This window comes from Excalfactoria chinensis, chromosome 1 (assembly GCF_039878825.1).
Source record: "Excalfactoria chinensis isolate bCotChi1 chromosome 1, bCotChi1.hap2, whole genome shotgun sequence".
In the NCBI taxonomy this organism is placed as follows: Eukaryota; Metazoa; Chordata; class Aves; order Galliformes; family Phasianidae; genus Excalfactoria; species Excalfactoria chinensis.
Window position 1 is genome coordinate 177,011,679 of NC_092825.1, and position 22,204 is coordinate 177,033,882.

Sequence of the window (22,204 nt, forward strand, 5' to 3'; positions counted from 1 at the left end):
GCTGCTACAGATTAACATGGCATTCAGTATTTATTTTTAGGTTCCCTAAAATCCATGAAAAATACCCATTTTTCTATCTCTGCTTCACCCATGAATGCTAAGATTGCTATTGCATCCTGAGCTGGTTCTTGAGCCAAGACTCCTCTGTCTACAGCTACGGGAAGTATCAGTCTGTACACATCACCAGCTTGACCAGATCCTCAATTACGCTGAGAGACCTGAACTGGGAGTCACAAGGGAGAAGTTGCCATTGTTAGCTCTGTAGAGCTGCAAAACCAATGCTTCAGTACTTTATGGGACCAACCCATGGGAATTATCCACCTCTGCATGCAGTAGCATTAGGCTTGAGACAGGACATCCAGAGAAAGGCAGCAAAGATGGTGGAGGATCTGGAGCACAAGTCTTACGGGGAGCAGCTGACATTCATTCTCATTGACACAGACTGCCCAGGGAGGTGGCAGAGTCACCATCCCTAGAGTCGTTCAGCAGCCATGGAGATGTGGCAGAGGGACGTGGTTAGTGGGCATGGTGGGGATGGGTTGACAGCTGAACTAGATGATCTTTTAGAGGTCTTTTCCAACCTTAATGATTCTATGCTTTGACAAGCAGCTGTAGAGTCCTGAACAACTCCATCAGCACCTTGGAGTCATCTGCAGGAGGAATGACCCAAACAAACCCACTGTGGGTACAGCTCTGCATGGCAACAAGACCTGCCACATCACTTCAAGCATCAAGCAGACGCCAATTCTTTGTCACCAAGCACCCCAGGTGGCAGCTCACCCCTGTCCAGGCCACTTACCCACGAGCACAGTGATGACCTTGTTGCTGGCGTACTGCTCGATTTCCCGCAGCCACTCAGGGAGGCAGCGGAAGGACTCCTCGCAGGTGATGTCGTAGGTCAGTATCAAGGCGTTGGCACTGCGGTAGTAGCTCTGTGTTATGGAACGGAATCGCTCTTGTCCTGCCGTGTCCCAGATCTGCAGCTTTTGGCATAATGAGGGGGAGAGGAGAAAAGGCATCACTTAAAGGTGCTTTTGCTTTTTTGCTGTTGTTGTTAGCTGCGCTGTTTTAACCTAAGGACCCTCAGGGTGCAGCCACTGCTGTGAAAGTGCTTTGCTCTTCTCCCCTTTGGCTTCCCATCCCCCAGCCCTTTTTTGTTTTGTTTTCATTTCTGCCTTGGCAGATTGAAATGCAAGGCACAAAGTCAGCTGGCATTGCTGCCGACTTCCCCGCAGCACTCACAAGGCATTCATGGGGACAGAGCTGCTGGCCTATGCGATGCAGAAAGTCTCCTTCCCTGCGGTCTGACCCACAGCAGGGTCTGTCCCAGCAGTGACAGGAAAGCCTCTCCTTGAGCTCTGAGAGTCAGTGATTTATCCTGAGGTGATGCATTGGAGGGTTGAAAACACCAGCTCAGATTTGCAGGCTCATCCAGGGACTCCAACACATTTCTGTCAGAGGTCCCATCCCATTGCTGGCTGCCTCCCTTCCCAACATGACCAGTGTGATCCTTAACTACAGCTCAGAGGTCACGAATTGAATCACTGCTTGGCAAGCCCTCCAGGTCCAGAAAAACAACCCAATATGAACCGAACTCAGACCGTTTGCATAACTTGACCCTCTGACAGATTTTGGTGGGTCACCAAAACCACAACTCTTCAAAAGGGCGGCACAGAAAAGCATTCAAAATAAACACATATCTGCATAAAAGTGCACTGCTCTGCTTCAGCGTCTACTTTTTAAGCACCCCCCTCTTCAGAATTAAATACATGAAAGGCTGATTTCCAGCCAGAACCCTGTGTACTTTGGGAAGAAAAAAGTTAAAGTAGTTGAGATTTTTTCCATATATTCAGCAGCCCACAACAGAAGAAGCCTTATTCCAGCCCAGTTCCAAAGTCAAACTATGTCAGCTACTCATCACAAATACATTAGCTTGAAACAAGAGCCCCCACAAGCAGCTTTCAGATGTGGGGTATGGTTTTGAAAAAGTACATTTTTGCAAAGAAAGGAATTTGTTGCTGGCTTACAGCTCCTGGCAGCCTTGTGCTTAATCTCTTGGCATAGCCAAGGGGTCCCCTTCAAAACAAACCAGCCTAACTCCTCCAATGGAAAAAGCACTGACAACTTTGTTACAGTTCTTGTCCTGTTATTTCCCAGGGAAAAATACCTACAGATTGGCCTAGTGGTTACCCTTAATAGATAAACACTTTGCATTCATTGTGAAGATCTGTGAGCAGATAAAAGCTTGACCGTACTAATTTAATGTAACACTGGATATCAAGAGTGGCAGAAGGTTTGTTGTTGGCCAGGGCTGACTCCACCTGCAGAAAAGTTACCTGGATGTTCATTTCCTGAGAGGCAGCTTCCCTCTGCCCCAGCATTTTGCACATACTTTCAGCTTTCTGCACGTAGGGAAGTGCAATAAGATCATAGGTGCATGCAGCAGAGCCTGGTGTTTGTGGCAGTGAGGATGCTTATCACTGACTGGCAGTGTTATTACTATCACAGTTGTGCAGCCTCTCAGAGCACACACACTGCACGTGTATTTAGTTCTGTCAGAAATGATCAGATAGATCAGAAACCCCTACACTGCAGAGTGCTGTCCTGGGGTACCTACCAGCAACCCTTTGCAGCCTCCCATATGAAGTGACCTACACACGACTCAGGCTAACAAGTCCCTTTCCACTGACTTTCCAATGCAATATTAAAAGCTAAAGAGTATTTTCCCCAGAAATTCATTTATTTCTAAGTCTGAAAACCTCCTTGGTGCATGGCTCTGATCTCAGTGGCTTTGTAAGAGATGCTTCCTGGCATAGAGGCACTCGTGGCTTGGGCATGGCTCCATGAGCTCACAGAAAGTGCCTCGTTGAACTCAGATGTCACTTTTTCCACTCCATGCTGTGAGTCATCCCTGCTTTTCTCACTCGTTAAATGTTGATTCTCACTATTGCTGCTTGCTCAGAAAACTTCACCTACAAGCTCATTCCCTGCCTGCACCGATGCAAGAAGAAAACAGGAATCCTTCTGCCTTTCAGCAAGACTCAATGTTGCTGTCTTCCACTAACTTCAGCCATTCAAAACCTGGACCTCAGATAGAAGCAAAGCTGTTGGGGCTTCATCTACACCTGGCAGAACACACAGATGGCAGGAGAGAAGCAACCAGGAAGGGATGGTGTCTGTAACAGATGGGAAAGCCTTCCTCCAAGACTGCATTTCTCCCTCCATTGACCAGGAGAGTCTTGAGACAGCTGGGTTATGGCAGGTAGGTAAGGGAAAAATGAACTCCATTTTTTGTAACCTACTCTAGAGAGCCTGCTTAAGCAAGGGTTGGATTAGATGATGTCCTCCACCTGCTCAGGCTGGAAGGTCTCTTGGTCAAAGACCATCACTTGCCATAGGTTTGTACAGTTGCGCAGTGAGGTTCGTTTAAAATCCGACTTCCATCTGACTTTCTAGTAAAGAAAAAAAGCAAAAAACACCAAAACCACTGCCTAAAAAACACCTATTTTGGAGAGTAAAAGAGCAAAGCACCAGTACTGTGATCTCCTCACTCCTCTCAGGTCTGTAACTCAATAGAAGTGGGAGTCAGCTTTTCCAAGGTGCCCCTTTCAGTGTTCTCCCTTACAGTAGGTTCACTGATAAGATCCTGATGGCAATTGTGAAGAGAGATGCAAAGATCGCATCACCCAGCATGTCTGGAGATGTAACATGGAGCTCTGCAGCATGTCCACAGACCTTCTAGCAGCAGGAGGGGCTGAAGCAAGAAAGTCAAACTGTCATGCCACCACATGAGTTTATAACGAAATCCATCATGTTCTTACCTTTACTTTTTCACCATTTATCTCCACAGTTTTAATCATAAAGTCAACCCCAATCGTGGCTCCTTGGCCTGGTGGGAAGAGACCCTGAAAGAAAACAGTTTTGTTAAACAAGTTCTGTAGCAAAGCAAGTCTCCCTCTGGGCGTCCCCATCCCTGTTCCTCCCTTGCCCTGTTCCCAGGACACTTATTTCCATCATTTGAATAGAACAACCTTGAAGGAGCTGCACCGAAAGGTGTGACTGCTTTCTCTGCTGCTCCAGGTAGTGGGGACAGGGTCTGGAGAGCTCTGCACACTGACCATCCCCACTGCACCCACTGGCCACAAAATTTAGTGACACCTCTAATGGGAAGTTAAACAAAAAATGACATTTCCCCAGCTTTGAATTTTGGGTGGTCCTGTGTGGAGCCAGGAGTTGCAGTCCCTTGTGGGTCCCTTTCAACTTGGGGTATTCTATTACTTTATGATCCACAAAGGGAAAAGGAGAGGGGAAAATCCCTTCTGCCTCTTCTGAATGCACAGAAGCAAGGGAAGGGGCTCTCTGATCCAATTTTCCATTGCCTTGAAAGAGATGGGAACCTGAAAAGGAGTGCCCAGGGCACCCTCAGCAGCTCCCAAGCAGCTGGATCCTGCTCCCAGAGCACAGCCTGCAGCTGGAAGTTCTCAGCTTCCAGAAAGGAGGAGGACAGCCAACCAAACAGAACTTAGCAGAGCTTTTTGATTTCTGGTGTCCCAGCCTACAAAGCTGTGTTGGTTTTGGGGCAGAGCCATCCCCTGTAGCAGCAACAACATTGCCAAAGTGCAAGGAATAGCAGCAGCAGATTTTGCAGTTAACCCTTCTGGTCTGACCAGCTTCATTGCCATCAGCTAGTACAGGCAATCAGAGAGCAAATTTAACATTACTAGTTTTAAAACAACAACAACAACAACTCAACAAACATAAGTTGCATTTTGTAGCTCATCATGCAAACTCAGAGCCCAAATTACAGACACCTGGTTCCTTCCCTGCTATTCTGTCACAAAAAAAAAAGGAAAGGCAGCTCTCAAACCTTTGCATTTGACTCACTGTCAGCAACCAGGCAGATACCATCTCACCAGCCTCCACTGTTACTAAAAGGTTTTTGGGAGCTGCTATATGTAAAGCCACAAACATAGGCAGCACAGATTTTTGCCACAAGGTCTCCTTTTGCTGTCAGCACCATTTCACACTGCTTCAGTTCATTCGGTGCCCCCATTAACTCTCCAGGTATAAACCCTAAAGGGGACCAGATGTTAACAGAAGACCTTGGGCTGATAGCTCAGGAACCAAATTAATTAATCACCTACTGATGAACAATGCTAGGGACAGGTCTGTGCAGAAGCAGCTTGGCCTACCCTAAAGGGATGAGAAAGTCCATAGAGAGAGAGCAACAGAAGGACTTATAGCAGGAGCCCCAGCAGGACCACATACAGCACCAAGTACTGATGCAGTGCTCGTGCTGGTGCCTCACTGTGGGTGACACAAGGCCATAAGCATGGACAACAAACTCCCCCCTATGGAGATGCAGTGCTGGTGGGGACATCCATACTCCCACCCAGCGCCCCACACCAACAGACAACCAACCTTACCTGGGTGAAACGTCGCACCAAGCAGGTCTTCCCCACACCGGCGTTGCCAATTAAAACAATTTTGAAGAGGAAATCATAATCTTCCATACTCATTTACGCAGCTGCAAGAGAGGGAGAGTGACAAGCGTGAACCGAAGCAGTGGCCGGAGTGGTGTCCCCACGTTGACTGTGCAGCTCTGCTGTGGGACAGCTCTGAGTTTTGACTCCTTCCCGCCAGTGAAATGCTCTTCCTTTCCCATTGGACTTTATTCCTCCAACTACCACAACAAAGGTCTCCCCAGCACGTGCAGACTGCCAAGATAAGGGACGCAAGCCCGTCCTATGCTGGTGGCACTGCACAGGCAGAGTCCACACAGCTCCAGCAACGTCACCCACTGCATAGCTTCAGCCTGCTTCTGGCTTTCGTGCCATCCTGTGAGTCATCAGTGCTGCCTTCAGCCTAGGGCAGGTGGAGCTGGGATGGAAGGGGGGTGATGCTGGAGATTTGGATAAAAATAAAACCTAAGCGAAACTTTGTGAGAACAGCTTGGCATAAATGTCAAATGGGAAGACAGAAGAGGTGAAGGGGATCATAGCACTCCCACAAGGATCCCTATGCAATCCCTTGCCAAGCAGTGCCACAGGACAAGGGCAGGGCTGCCTACATGGGGAAGACCTATAAGGTTTCCTTTGGTTGCTACAAGCATGGGAAGGTCCAAGCACAGATCCAGAGCTTGCTGCAGCCAAGCAAGCAATGCCAGACCCACAACTCCTCTCCAGTGCACCCAAGGGTGCTGCTGGCACCATGGTCAGAAAAGAAGGTTTTCAAGAAAATGCAGGCATTGTGGTTGGTGGCAAAAACCTGTCCTCAAGACTGGTAACCCCTGTCCTCAGGTGTAATGGCATAGAAGACTTTGGTAAAGAGACAGATCCACAGCTGTCAATTGGGCATCTGAGTGTGGTACCCAATCTGCTGGTACACAGAGGTTATGGATGAGGAGATGGAGCCAAAGATGGGGAGCACAGGGGTGGTGGGAAAAAAAGGGGAAAAAAATAGTATTAAGGAATTGCTGTTCTCTGACAAGCCCCATATGGCTCACAAGGTTGACTCAGCCTGACACAGCACAGCAAAGCAGCCCTCTGTGCATCACCTGATGGACCCAAAGGCCAGAAGGTGAAAGACCAATTCATCTGCATGGTGTTATAGTGTGACCCTCGGCCTCTTCAGGAGCCTAAAAAAAGGCTTAACCACACCAATTAGTGACTAATGATCTGCATCACACCGGCTGACAGTCAGGAGGGCGCAGCTGAGTCACTGCACAGCCACGTCACCACTGAGCTGGAATCCATCCCTTGCATGGCACAGGCACACAGCTGGAGCAGCCCTGAGGATGCTCAGACCTCACCTTGCTCCAACACTCAGCAGTGGGACCTCAAAAAGCAGGCTTCCCAATGTGCTTGTTTGTATCCTGGGGTTGTTATCTCATATAAGAGTTTCATGCTTCCATGAGTAGCTTTCCCTGGATAATGCAGTGTTAAGAACATGTTGATGTTCCTCTTATAATCAATGCTAAATGCTAATATGTGGCTTCCCCGCTTTCAGACCATCCAGCACAAAGAAAAATGTGATCATCTACTAAAAGCTATTTCAAGACTATGGAGGCTTACTCAGCACTGGATAATTATCCCTGGGATTCTTTAAATCCCAGAGGGCATTGCTACCCGGGAGCAATTTCATTTCTATTACTTGTACCCCAAACAATCCAACATTCAAATTTATCTTCTCAGGAACCTTAAAAATAAACTTCCTCTGCAGATCTTTGAGCTGAGAAAAGCTAAATGGCTCAGACATACCCTAGAGTTATGTCTGATCCCATTCGTTAGGCTCCAAGACTAATTATATGTGATAACGACCCCCGAAATGGAGCTGGAAGAGAAACCGGGGATGTCAAACAAACAGTGTGATGAGGAGATTAAATGCCAGAATTAAAGAGGGGGCAATGAACGTGGGAGAACTGGGAGGGAGAAAGAAAGCAAAGGACAGAGAAGATCAGAGGGCAGCTGAGGTTGACCATCACTGCCCTATACCCCCCAGCTACAAGAACTGGTGTTCCTATGTACACACACTCAGCTATCACGCTGTCAACACGAAAACACTGCAGCACTTTTCCCTTACAAAATCCTTTCCTTTGCAACGGGAGCCTTTGGGCCAAGTGACCTTTCCTGCTGACTCAGTCGCACACAACGCTCTCTCTCCCCAGGGAAGATGTGGCTCAACCTCTGCCCTCGTCATTACATCACACATTACCTCTGGGGATGGAGACTCCACCTCCTCCCTGGGCAGCTTGTACCAGTGCCTCACCACTCCTTCTGAGAATGAAGCTTTTCATAATATCCAACCTGAACAGCCAAAAAGAGGCCATGGAGAAGCTGTGGGCTGCCTACCCCATGTGGAGAGGACTGGTGCGATCCAGTAGTCCTTATCCCTTCACCCAGGGTCACAGCCTTAGAAACCCTTCTGTAAGCATGGTCAGCAGGATCTGGCTCTCTGCTTTACCCTGCCATGGGCTTTTCATTGCCTCTAAATGTGAAACTGCACAGCTGATGGAGGAGATACTCTCCTATCTGCTTCTGTTCATAAGGCAAGGAGTGGTGACTCCACTATCCCACTGTGCAGCCCATTCCAGCACCTGACCCCTCTTTCAGAGAAGAAATTTTCCTAACATCCAGCCTGAACCTCCCCCAGCACATCTTGAGACCAGGCCATGCTCAGTCTCTCTGAGTAACAAATAAGTGGCAGAAACACAGGGCAGAGAACCAGAAACCATCCAAGAGGTTGGTCTCCTTTACATGGTGACAACTTCTAGCCTGCATGTCCCTCACTAGCTTTTACACTAGCAAGTCTTTGTAGTCCCTGCCCAAAACACACAAGTATGAATGAGGTTTTTAGACGGTGAAACATTCAGTGTTTCTCTCTCGACTCCTTTGAGGATAACTCTCCATCTCTAAGCCTGACAAGGGCAGACTCTATGATGATGGTTTTGCCCGAGTTGTTTTGGCCCATGAGAAACACAAGACTTCAAAGGAACAAGACTAACTCAGCTGACCTCAAGGTGTGCCAACCTCTGCACACCAGATCACCAGATAACACGTCCTCAGGGAACACGAGCAGCCCTCATCCAAAGTCAAACATCTCTTATGTCTAAAAGAGTGTTTCAACGCCCTTGTTTTAGAAGAACAAAAACAGAAACAGTCTTGTTGTTTCTATATTCCTGCAGCATCTCAGTCCCTTCTGAGTTGCAAAGGCTTTTGATCCCATCCTGCTCACCTCTCAATGGATTTTCAATTCCCACAGCCTCAGAAGGCTTCATGGGAATGTTCTGCTTGCCAGCCATGGTCAGTAACCACTGGTCCCAAATTGGAGCAGACTTAGTGCCATACATGGTCATTCATGACTATCCACAGCCAGTCCGGTCCACACTGCAGTCTTATCCACATTTAGGTATAAAAACTGAAACTGAGGTACTAAAGGAAGCCAGGAACCCCAACAATATGAATTCCAGTCCTACCTACTTTTCAACCCCACAATATGCATTTACTACCTCCTTCAATTAGATACAGAGGAGGATCTGCAGCCCCTTCCACTGCTGTAGCTAACCAGTTGAGCAGGGTGCATTTGGATGTATTTATAGGACTCAAAGAACAAAATTTTTCTGCTCTTAATCATCCAACAGCCATAAACAAATTTACCTAAATAACTGAAGTTCAAACAGCAACTATTATGTATACAGAAATCACACTGAACGCACGTGCCATACGAGCAAGGAAATTCACAGCTAAGGCCAAGATTTCAAGCAGAAAATTATCCCTTGCGGGCCAGAAAATTGCAGGGGACTCAGCTCTGGACACGCTGCTGCATTACATAAGGCAGGACCAAATATTTCCATTTCCAGAGCACCTGCCAGCTCAAGCAGGTTTCTGTGCCTGCCAAGGACAAGCCCGGCTCACGTCCGTCTGAGAAGCAGAAGCCCAGATCACCTCCTGTGCCTTTGCCCACCTTCCTTGCTCCCTCTTTCATCAAGGCTGAACTTACTTTCCATCCAAACAGGAAGAATTAAGTGAGGTTTCACTCCCATTAAAGCTGAGATTAGCTGTATCACAGCCCTGCTCTGTGCTGGTGGCGGCAAAGCCACTTCCAGGTGGGATCCGCACACATTTAGGTGGACTCTTCAAAATGGTCAGCCCCTCACGTGCAAGGAGAAGGTTCTGAGTGTAGAAATTCCATACCCTGAAGTGTGATTTCCCAGCCAAAAACACAGGTGTATATACTCCATGCACAAGTTAGCTACTACATCCAGCACTCCACAGTGTGTTAGGCTTGACATGTACTTACCACCACTAACAAATTCAGGCTCAGTAAGTCCATCTGATGCTCCCAGGAAGCGTTAAGCTACCACACACAGCACAGGGATGTGCAGGGCTGCTCTGCATGCTGCAACCCCACCAGCGCTGCATACAAGGTTTCCAACTGGAAAAGTAGTGTATTGTCAACCTCAACTCTACTCAAGGACTTTATTTGGAGAGATTCCTGTTCCTCATGCCTTTGTACAGGACATTTCTTCTTACAAGAAACCAAGTGAGATAACTGGCAAGTACAAACTCTCATGTCTCACAGAGATATTTCTGTAATTAATAAAACTGTTAAAGCTGAGGGGCTTTGCATCAGCAACTGCACAGAGCACACAGCTCTCTTCCTTACCTCTATTGCCATGAAGAAAAACTTGCAGCTCACCGAGCTGTTTCAACTGGGTTATACATTCTTTGGCCTCAAGAAGTACATATAAATAACACTCCAACCAGTGCCTCACCAGGTAAATCCAGTACCAGTATCATTCCTTAGAAGAGCCCAGAGCAGGAGCTCTGCTTCACTGGGCAGATGCTCAGAGGGCAGGATGCTCAGAGGTGATGCCTATGCTCACAACACCCAGAAGGCCCAGCTTTGGCATTGCCTATGGCAGATACCAACTTTACCCACTTGCACAGACAACGAATTGTAAACTGCCTTTTCCATCCGCCCTTTCTGCTTAATGCTGCAGGTTGCAAGTCTCACAGTTAGGAGCAAGTTTTGGATCTTCATGCACTCTTGTTGTTCTATAACGGTAAAAAGTCTTTGTGTAGATGACAACCAGCGCAGTGTCTTGTATCTGAGATTACAACTGCAACACCTTCTACACCTTGCTGAACCTTATTAGGTTCAGAACTCCATGTCTCCTGGGGTGCTTTGCTGGCAACAGCATCAAAAGCAGGATTAACGTGTCACTTTTTGTTGGATGGCTGAAGGATGATGGGCAATGTTTGGGTTAGATGCATTGCTGAAGGTCTCAGTCTCACCCTCTCCAGGAGAGATCAGACAAAACTGTTCCTGCGGTTCAGATTCCCCACTTCAATTTCTCATTTGATTTTTTCCATCCCCTTCACTTGGTAGCACTTTTAACACTCCTTAGCACTGGGAATGGCCACTGAAATGCAAGATCCCACACACAGGTGAGTTATTTTCCATCAGATACGTTTGAGGACCGAACTGTTAATCAGTGACGATGTTCCTCACACAGATAGATGAACTAATGTAATTCCTGCATTACTTAGGAAAAAACATCATTTCTTTAGGACTGAAAGGAAACGCTGGGGTGCACATCAGTCATTCCAAAGACCAAGTTGCACGCTGCACCGCAACGCATCTTTGCATGGAAGAGGTTAAAGATTCAGCCAGCACAGCAGACAGGCTGACTTCCAAAGGTGGAAAAAATTGCATTGCCAAAAATCCAGCCAAAAATGCTGTTTTATCCGCTCAAAAGCAGCAGCCTTTTGCCCAAATGAGAAAAGAAATGATTTTTTTCTTAAAACCACAGCCAAGAATTCACTGGATTGTGTTTTGCATGGAAAAGCCAGGAGAGCTTTGTGTGTCCAGCTCTCTGCAACAGGGAACAAAGCTGTCCTATACAGAGCTGTGCTTTGGGCAGCTGCCACTCCACCACAGGTGAAGCAAAGGGAGAAGGAGCAACACCAGCTATGGTACCCCTATCTGTGCAGTTCCCAAGGGAAACAGACTCTGGTGTGCTAATGCCAAAGGAGGAATGAATCCATTTTGATGCAGAAGAAAGGTATGTGTGTAATGCACAAAGAATTCCCCAGGTGCATTCATTCATGGGGTTGGCATGGGTTTGAATGGCATCGCAGTTATATGTGTGGATATATTTTGGCACTGGGTGACAGCGTTCTGATAAAACATTTGCTGGATTAGACTGTTTGACAGCAGCATTTTTGATAAGAGGAAAAGCTGTCATAAGGAAAGATACGGATATTTACCAGAACATTATGACTCAAATAAGGTTACAAATGCAGAAGCAGAGCGTTTATCGTTAACCAATGACATAAGTGCCATACTGTGAAATATGATGCTTTCCTGCTCAACCTGCTGTACGGAACCTGCTTTTAGCAGGGGTTGGACTCTATGATCTCCAGAGGTTCCTTCCAACTCCTACGATCACATGATATTAGATGGTTTGGGTTATAAAAGCACATCCAAGAGAACTTCCTTGAGTTATAAAGACAAGGACGTATCTTAGCTGCTGTTTATCACTGGGTTTTGTTTGTGTTAGAGACTGTAGTCAGTGCTTGGGTAACCCTATCTCAGTTGTCATGATTGCCCAAAGATTACTGAGGACCAAGCACACAGATGTGCACTTCAGGGAGACAACAGGACCTTTATCTTTGTGGAGGATGAGCACCACCAACCTCTATTTGAAACAACAATTCAGCAACACTCTGAAGGCAAGATGCGGCATCACTAAAAGGCTTTGGTAACAAAAACAGGAATCTGGGCTCATGGTAGGTGAACGGTAGAAGACCTTTGCCTATTTGTAGCAATCAAAAAGCTAACTCCTATAATGACATGAAAGTTTGCTGCTTGTTCAGAACAGAAGACAGGATCCACAAAAGGCTTAAGTTTGTGCTCCCGGATCAGTGGCTTAGGAAAGATACATTGGACTTACAGGTAACATTGCCAAAATACAACAATAAGCGATCAATATCAGCGGTGAAGGGAAGAAGAAATAAGCAGGAAAAAAATCCTTCTTGACACCACATTCATCCACTGGCTCGATGTTATTAATATTCAGACAGCTACACCTCCTGAGGAGCAGACAGTATCTTGCCACTTGTTTCTAGTAGGTTCAGCCTGCATCCTATATCACCAGGTCTCCAAAGAGGAGATGCACTCTCTCCCACTGCAGCTCCAAGCAGCAAGACTCCAAGCCAAGACTGCAAAAGCCAAGACACTGCAGCTGCAGGACAAACTGTGTTAAAAATAAATAAACCACGTCCCCCTTATTTGGAGAGATAACACTTCATTGAGGAGCTTGACCCTACATAGCATCTCTCTTACCTTTCATCATAGCCTGAAGCTTGTAACAAAGCCTTCCCAAATGCTCTGCTGCATTTTAATGGAATATTTCCAAATTTAATACTTTTTGAACGTGAAGTGACAGAGGAGTACAATAAAATAAGAGTTAAGAGTTCCAGACCCCTGTTAAGATGGCAGAGACAATGCAATAGCATCAGTTCCCAGAAGCAGTTCATAACCCTCAGTCATTTCCACCCAGGAAGCACATTTAATCTGTAGGATTGCATATGTTCTTGCACACATAAACCTCTGCTTTGTGGCAAAACCACAATGCCAGCGCAAGCATTTTTCCCCTCAAAAATGCTCCCATTTGACAGCAAACCTTCAGCTGAGCTGATAAGGAATACAGAGGCAGCTGCACTTCTGCAAAGAAAGGCTCCAGAATATTTCTAAGCGCAAGAATCTGCCAGAGCAGCAGATGTTTCATGAAAACAAGTTGTTCAGGAGGGGAAGAAAGGGGAAAAAACAGAGAGCTGGGCGTAGCTTCATGACTGGTTTAAGCCGATCTAAACCCTGCTGTCTCTGAGGGAAGGACCCAGCTATTCCCAAACCCTGCCAGCTGGGACCCAATTCAGATGGAAAGGATTCCAGGAATGGGAGAGCAGAATGAGGTTTCACTCAGCTCAGCTATAGGCTGCAGGTGACTCCATGGCCTCAAATAGCAGTGGCAGCCTGGGGACGAAGGACAGACAGTGGCTTCTGAAGTCAGGAGGAGACCTTTGGGATCACCAAAGGTGGTGCAACCACCAACCTGACCTACCAAGTCCCATCACTAAACCACATCCCTTAGCCCCCATCCACCAGAGTTGGGACTCCACCGCTTCTCTGAGCAGCCCATTCCAAAGCTCAGCCAAAGCAATGGTTACGAATTACTGTGCCTATTCATCATTCCAGGTTTTGGTGCACTGTTCCGATTTTACCTGCAGAAATACAGAGCGGTTTTGTTTTCAGAGGAGCTGCTCATGGCTGAAATGAGGAAATAAAACAGGAGTGATGCCATAAAACCATCCCAACCCTGCAGTTGCTGGCCATGTACATGCCTCCCAGAAATCTATTTCTATAGAAAAATACCTTTGCCGTCACTAATACCTCTGTAATGGCCATTCCTCATAATGATGGCTCCTGAACAAGGTTTTATAGGAATACCATAGATCTCTTCACAACGTAAGGAATGGACTTGATCATCTTGAAAATCTTTTCCAACCTAGGCAATGAATCTATTTTCTGGCCAAATTTTAGCAGACGTGGCCAGCTCTCAGTTCCACTTAGACTTTCAGATGGTGACAGTACTTTTCACATATCCAAATCCACTGCTAAAGCACAGTTACCCATCCATGGTGGCTGGCTGCAATTCAAGAGTCTGTATGGGTTAAAACTGATACTAAAAGGAATCCTCAGAAGTGACAAAACATCAGCTCTCAGTGTAAGCTTTCTGCTTCAGATCTCCCACATCTGCAGAGACATTATTCAAGCAGCTTTTGGGTATGCTGTCTGAATAACATCCCCAGTACCAGCATCATTCCCAAGGGGAAGCGTTCCAGAGGAAGGGTCCTCCAGATTCATTATTTAGAGCTGGAGCAGCAAGCAGTGCCTTAAGGAGAAAAGCAGGCAGAAGCCCACAGCACCAAGCTTCTCGTGTGCATGCACACATTAAAGTCCAGCACCTGCCACAACAGTCTGGCCCTGATAAATCATGTCCTCACCTCTGCTCCCAAGCTCAGCTTCTCCCCATCTCCAGTCACCCAGGTAATAAATCACTGCAGAGATTTGCTGATAGAGTTTTGCATTTGCAGAGAACAAGGCGGCACAACTGCAGCTTCTGCAGCACCAATGCTCACCCTTTGGATGCTGTCAGCGTGTCACAGCCCTATGACACAGCCCACAATCTCCCAAGGCACAGCACGTACATTCCCTTTGCTCGATGGTTTATTTCTGTCACACATTAGAAATCACCCTTTCCTGATCCCAATCTCCCGGCAGCAACCCACTGAAGTTTTGACCTCTGTAGGGCTAAACTTAGGAAGCAGAAAAATCATTTCTTTCTTTACTTAAAGCAAACAGCAGGCAGCCCTCCACAGGCAGCCCTCCACAGGCAGCCCTCCACAGGCACTGATGCCCACGCGATGCTTGCAGCCTGGGAAGTGCCCAACGACAGAGCTCACATCAACACACTGCCACAGCCACACAGATGCTGGGTGGCACATCAGCTCCGTGTGTGACCATTTATCTTTACTCCTTAGCAACAGAGCAGCCCCGGGGGATGGTTCTTTTTCTGTCTTAATGGGTTTTTTTGGCATTAAGTCTCTATTTGGCACCCTGGGGAAATTCCTAAGCAGAAGATAGCTAAAAATTGAGGATAAATGCTGGCACTCAATGATCCTTATGGGTGTCTTTCCAGCTTGGGACACCCTATAATTCATGGCAGTATCAATATCCCCAGCTTTCTCTGTCTCCCAAGCAAACATGCAATAAAATGCTGCCTAATCTACATGAGAAAAACAAATACCACCTGATGTTTCCCAACTCAGTCAGCAACGTGGCTTTAAGGGGAAAAAAAATTAATCATAGGAAGGATAAAGAAATCACATAGCTCTGCAGTTCCATTGGTTGTCATGGCAAAGAAAATCCCCAACTCTCTGACTTGTGTGTTTTGGAGGAAAGGAAACAACAAACATGCCTTGTTTTTTTCATGGCTGGAAGGGAATGTTTTCCTACCAACTGCTCATGAAGCCACGCACTCAGCAAACCCAGCACTGCCAGCATCTTATCAGAGCAGAAATTCAGGGCAGAGGTAGGAGCTCCTTTGACTGGAACTTCAGCAGCAGGCCCCCAAGAGCTGGATCCTTCCAGCTATGCTTTCTGCTCTCCATCACCCCATTCACCACCACAGCTTCTTCTGCCCGTTTTATTCACAGCTCTTCCCCTCCTGAAAGCCTTTCTCTGCACTCGGCTTCAGCCCTTTGTCTAGGAGGAACAACAGGACCCTGAGGGACCATGTTTGCTGTAAGCTGATGGAAGTGATGCTCCTCTGTGGGCCAGGCTCCTTCCTGCCGTGTTTCCCACCCCCATCCACTGGGACTGAAGAACTTGCACAATGCACACGCGGCTCACTGGAAAGCAGCCCTTTCTCTAATGGAAAACACAAGCTCCCCAAAAAGGAACTGGGTACAGAACTGCAGTGTCACACTCGAAGTCACTGCATACGCAAGAGCCACAGGCGAGCAAAGTGATGGCATCAGTGGGCATCACCTCAAAGCTTTGCTGAGATCAGGAGTGCACATTAACTGAAGGCAACAGGGTACGACAAAGACAACTGGTATCATAGAATCACAGAATGGGTTGGGTTGGAGAAGACTTCAAAGATCATCCAGTTCCAACTTTTTGCCACAGGCAGAGTTGGCAACCACTAAATCAGGCACTACATCAGGTCATCCAGGGCCCCCCATCCAACCTTGCCTTGTACAACTAGATTGGATCCTTTATCTTTTATCCTTATCTTTATATGGGGCAGGAGATTCCTCATCTTTCTCCTCTGCAGGGACAAGCTGGGCTGCAACTCAGATCCCACAGTATGAACACACCAAAAGGAGGAGTGCACCCACAACGGGGTAAACAGATTTCCACAACTTTTCATCTCAGAAACATGGAATTGCAACACAAAAGCTTCATATATTAACCATGACCCACCGCACTGAGGTTGCCAGAGCTGCTGGAATTCCAACCACAACCCACAACAAGAAGCTTGGCTCCACTGCCCAGAAAATAAGCCAAAAGCACAGAGAGCAGGGCTTTCAGGGCAGGGTACCCTTCAAGTACTGCAGCATCCTTGCCCTGCAATGACTGCTGTCCTCTGGCATTTTAGAATCCAGAGCATTTCTGAATTACTCCATGAGTGGGTGGATGCTGAGAGAGATGGTGAGGAAGAAAGCAGGGGCTTTCTCAGAATGAGTGGAGAGGAACTGGCGCAGGCTGCCCATGGAGGTGGTGAAGTCAATGTCCCTGGAGGTGTTCAAGAGACGTGGCACTGAGGGACACGGTTAGTGGGGATGGTGGGGATGGGCTGACAGTTGCACTACATGATCTCAGTGCTCTTTCCAGCCTTAATGGTTCTGTGATTCCAAGCAAGAAGAATTCTCTGAAAATCGCTGCACCTGAAGGGACACCAGATAATTTTTTCTTCCTTAAAGATGCGGCAGAGCAAATGCCTTTCATCCCGGCTGGAACACTTTGCCCTGAGGCCGCTGCCAGTTAGTTACATTCAAGGCTCAAGATCTTGACACACACACATTGCTGAAAGAAAAGTGCATTTGGTTACAAAAATCCCAGCGTTATCAGCTTCTTAAACGCGTAAAGACTTTGACATTTTTCTTTAGGATACAGCTTGTCAGAGGAAATGGCATGAGATGAACAGACTGTGCTTGTGCCTCTGTGTGGGTACGTAACATCTCCCATTTGTTCCTTCCTCGCCGTTCCCTAACTTGATATCAAATTATTTGGACTGACACCATTTGTTCTTTAACAGACGAGCAGATTACCCAATAACAACAATTGTAACTCAAAACTGAACATAAGGCATTCTCATTTAGCAAAACAGTTTTCCCTCTCAGCATTTCACAAGGAGATCACTGAGCAAAGCTCTGTGTAAGGGACTTTTGCAGAAGCATCACCTTAAGGCTGAAGTTTGAAAGCAGATTTAGAGTCACAGTTTGTTCTTTTCTCCAACTTCTCTTTTCAGACAGTTTGCAAAGACTTCCACACATGCACTGCATGCAGTGAGCCAACTGAGTGACAACAAGCAAATTCCAGCCCTGAGCCACCCTTCCAAATTCCTTTGCTTTTCCATCTAGCTTTCCTCTAAGGGATGAGCCCAAATGCTCACTGTTTTCAAGACTGGCATCTTCACTACTACCATACACTGCTGCTCCCTTTTAGCTCAAGCACCTCAGTGTTCCTGGAATAGTCACATACGGAACAACTGAAATTTAGCCAGCTGGACGGACACATGCATGAAAAAAGCAAAAGCAAACAGTAACAAAAGCTTGCAAAATTGGGTTCGTGTGGACTGTGGTATTTGCTTAGCTGGAAGTAGCCTGAAGTTGTTACAGATGATGGAGAAAATAAATGTTTTAGTTGTGAAATCTAGGTTTAAAAGAAAAAAAAAAGTTGGGGGGAGGGAGGTGGAAAGAAACTATAAGAAGTGTGGAAGGATTGGGGTGAACCCAGGATGAGAGGGAATTGCCTTAAGTTGTGCCAAGGGAGATTCAGGTTGGATATTTGGAAATATTTCTTATAAAGAGCAATAGTGCATTGGCACAGACTGCCCAGGGAGTGGTGGAGTTACCATCCCCATCCCTGGAGGCGTTCAGGAACTGTGGAGATGTGGCACTGAGGGATGTGGTTAGTGGGCATGGTGGGGATGGGTCAACAGTTGGACTGGATGATCTTAGTAGTCTTTTTCAACCTTAGTGATTCTATGATAAAGATGCCCTGCAGAAGCTGTTGGAGCATCATGAGACTGGGACATCAAAACCAGGGGAGGAGAAATGCAGCCAGGAAGGGTCAGCAGCAAGGACGAGCTGGCAAAAGCTGTCCTGAGCCTTGATCCACAAGTCAGACACCTGCAAGGACAAGATCAAGAGCCCTTGGGTCACCACTGTGGAAAGTCAGAAAATGCACCATTGCTGAAAATACAAAGCAGATGTGCGTTCTGGTGAAGCTGGATCTCACATTTGGGAGTCTGAGTTCAAGCGAGCACAAACGGGGTTGGAGTGCAAATCCTGGTGCCAACCATAACAAGAGTCACCACATCCTACAGGCGAGCCATGCATCCGTAATAAAATACATGCTTTTAACTCAGCAACAGGCTTCTGGTTTGCTGTCAAAAGCACAAAACAACCCCAAGCAATCAGGAAAATTTAGGCATTAGGCATCAAGTATCCCATTTGTGGTGCAAGACAAGGAGACAGGTTTAAGCGCCATTTTGGCATAGAAACATAGGTTGGCTTATGGCAAAAACAAGTGCTCCACACCAGAAAGAGAAAAACAAATGGCTTTTTGTAGCTTTTGGAGTGAAGAACTTAATTTCTAGCAAAGAAATCCAAGATTTCACTGCTTGCTCACTAATCTGCTGCATTGGTTGCTGCTGCACCGCAGAGGCCCCATGCGCAGCGCAGGGCGGAAGCTGGCAGCCCTGGGAGCTCACTGAAATAGAGCCAAGTTTCTTCTCTTGGCAACCTACAGCCTCTCTTCTCCCTCCACAAAACTGGGTTAGCGCAGAGGGAGGCTTCCCAGGTACACGTACTGAAGTTGCAGATGATGAAGGTCACATAAAGCACCGTTTGTTCGTATTTCTTGAGAGGTCGGTGCAGACTCTGTCTGCTCTTTGGAGCAGGTCTGTGTCACCTTGCGTTTGCTTGAAGTCAGCAAAGCAGAGCTCAAGCATGGTTACAAACATCATCCCTATCACCCATAGGACAGATCTACATCTTCTCTGTGATGAACGTGCAGGAAGCCAAAACCAACATTATAACACAGCGCTGAAGTTGAATTATTCATTCATCATGTTTTTACAACAATCAGCTAGTCAAACATGAAAGTAACTTGAATGCCAGCATGGTTACTTAAGAAAACAAGAGCAGTGTTAAAGCTTCTACAATGTGGCTTCACTGCCTGCCCCACTCCTCAGGCTGTCCTTGCTTTCATGCTTGCTGCTGGGTTGTATCACAGACTGCTTCATTCACACCAGCCTCTACAGGCCATACAGACCCCAACATCATAAAAATGGAGTTCTGCTATGGAAGAATATACTGATGTTCTGGGAGGCTATTATGTTGGAAGGGCCCTCCAAAAGGCCCAAGTTACAACTCAGAATATCCCAAGTCAGAAGGGACCCTTTAAGGCTCATCGAGTCCAAATCAAAACCTTCACTCAGCATTTAACTTTTGCAAGGAGGGCACATCCTGCAGGTGTGCCCACAAGTACATCCTTTAGACGAGACAGAACAAGCAGGTTGTACACAAACACTGTTTATGTTTTTCTCCTTTCTTCATAATTAAGAGTAACTTCTAATCTGTATGGTGATAACACTCAGTAATCCAAGCCAGGCCTCACCATCCTCCCTACTACACAAAAATCTCTTTGAGAGCTCACCTCACAGCTCTCAGTACACACAGGCAAAATGGGTAAAAGTAACAGATGAAATTATTTGTCCAAGGTCACGCATTTGGGAGCATCCTCCATGTAGCCAGATCCAAGTCTCACACTCTCTTCAATAAACTATTTCACCTCTTCAGACTCATCCCCCTGCTGCTCCCAACTCAGCTTTGCTCTTCTTAACTACCCTTGCATATTGTTCCTGTATTTCATGCTGCAGTCATGACACATGCCTTCCACTGCCCTTGTTATCCTCCCTACACATACTCTTTGCTCTGCAACTGCCAAGAAAGGTGTAGCAGGGCAGGCATATTTCTCTGGGAAGCAGTTCTGGGTTTTGTACTCAGGAAATGCCCCTTTCAAGTAGTAAACGTATAAAAGTTAGAGATACCAACACCAAGCAGGTAATTATTTCTTCTTGCACCTCTCCCTGCCCACCTCCATTGCTGGAACTCAGGAGTTACCCCACTAAACCATGCCACTCAGTACTTCTGCTACCCACATTAGACTTCTACTGGCTTCCTTATTACTACTTTTCACATTAATTTCACAGCCAGGTGTACACAAGTCCCAGCTATTATCACTAATACACTACTGGATGTGCATGGGCAGACCTCTGCAACAAGCTGTCCTCCCCCCAACTCATCTCTGACTGCTGCAAGTATTTCATTGCTGCTCAAAATGAGTTAATTCTCTGAATCTGTGGCCATGACCTGTTGTTACCCACCAGAAAACACTGAGCTTTGCCCAGTGGAAGCTGTGTTCTGTGTTTGCGCAGTTCCTCAGCAAGCAGTGATGAAACACATGGTAAAATGCACGCAAGTTCTGGCTAGAGAACTACCCCACATTTAGAGCAGCAAGGCTCCGTTCTTGAGGCCTGTCACAGAATCATAGAATCACAAGGTTGGAAAGGACCTACAAGATCCTATAAGATTGGCAGAAGAGGCCAAGCCCCTCCTCATCACAACCTCCCTTCAGGAAGTAGTAGAGTACAATGAGGTTTCCCCTGAGCCTCCTCTTCTCCAAACTGAACAATCCCGGCTCCCTCAGCCTCTCCCCATAAGACTTGTGCTCCAGACCCCTCACAAGCTTTGCTGCCCTTCTGTGGACACGTTCCAGGGCCTCGATATCTTTCTTGTAATGAGGAGCCCAAAACTGAACACAATAGTCAAGGTGCAGCCTCACCAGAGCTGAGTACAGAGTACTCTCTGCTCCTGATGGCCACACTATTTCTTATACAGGCCAGGCTGCTGTTGGCCTTCTTGGCCACCTGGGCACACTGTCGGCTCATGTTCAGCTTAGCATCAACCAGCACCCCCAGGTCCCTTTCCTCTTCACAGTCATCCAGCCACTCAGCCCCAAGCCTGTAGTGCTGCATGGGGTTATTGTGGCCAAAGTGCAGGACCTGGCACTTGGCCTTGTTGAACCTCATCCCATTAACCTCAGCCCAGTGATTCAGCCTATCCAGCTCCCTCTGAAGGGCCTCCCTACCCTCAGGCAGATTGACACCACCTCCCAACTTGGTGTCATCTGCAAACTTACTGAGGGTACACTCAATCCCCTCATCTAGGTCATCAGTGAAGATTTTAAACAAGATGGGCTCTAGTACCAACCCCTGGGGGACACCACTTGTAACAGGTCACCAGCTGGACTTAACTCCATTAACCACTACCCTCTGGGCACAACCCTCCAGCCAGTTCCTTACCTGATGGAGGGTATACCTGTCCAGGCCGCAGGCAGACAGTTTCCCCAGGAGAATATTGTGAGAGACAGTGTCAAATGCTTTGCTGAAGTTTGAAGGAGGACAAACGACCCCAGTCACACTCTGAGGCATGCTGCATTGGGAACCACTGCAGTGTTAGAATAAAATCATAGATGCTCCTGAAGTGCACGTCAGCACTTCAGTGAATTGACGGAGAATAACCCGAATAACCAGTAACACGCATGTCTTACATGAGAGAAATTTAGCTAGTCTCAGAGTATGATACTTTCCAGTGCGCTCCTATGTGTCACATCACATACTAAGATCCAATTAATACATCCACGCTTTCAAAAGGGTGTAAAATTACAAGCTCCTCCTTCCAAGAAGGAAATGGATGCTGCTTACAGGAAGGCATATTCTGTAATAATTCTCTTCCTAAATCACATCACTCACCTTGTTTCACCCAAAATACCAAAAGAAAAA

The 22,204-nt window shown here is 46.9% G+C and overlaps 1 protein-coding gene across 1 annotated transcript in view; it reads right to left on the bottom strand.

Moving 5' to 3' along the window:
• Positions 1-22,204, bottom strand: part of RAB30 (RAB30, member RAS oncogene family) — a 43,627-nt gene that overhangs the window by 10,155 nt on the left and 11,268 nt on the right. The window contains exons 2-4 of the mRNA XM_072326862.1: positions 5,427-5,527; positions 3,822-3,905; positions 800-983 (exon numbers count right to left, since the gene is read on the bottom strand). Of these exons, the coding sequence (XP_072182963.1) occupies positions 800-983; positions 3,822-3,905; positions 5,427-5,519 (361 nt within the window). The 5' untranslated portion in view covers positions 5,520-5,527. The remainder of the gene's footprint in view (positions 1-799; positions 984-3,821; positions 3,906-5,426; positions 5,528-22,204) is intronic.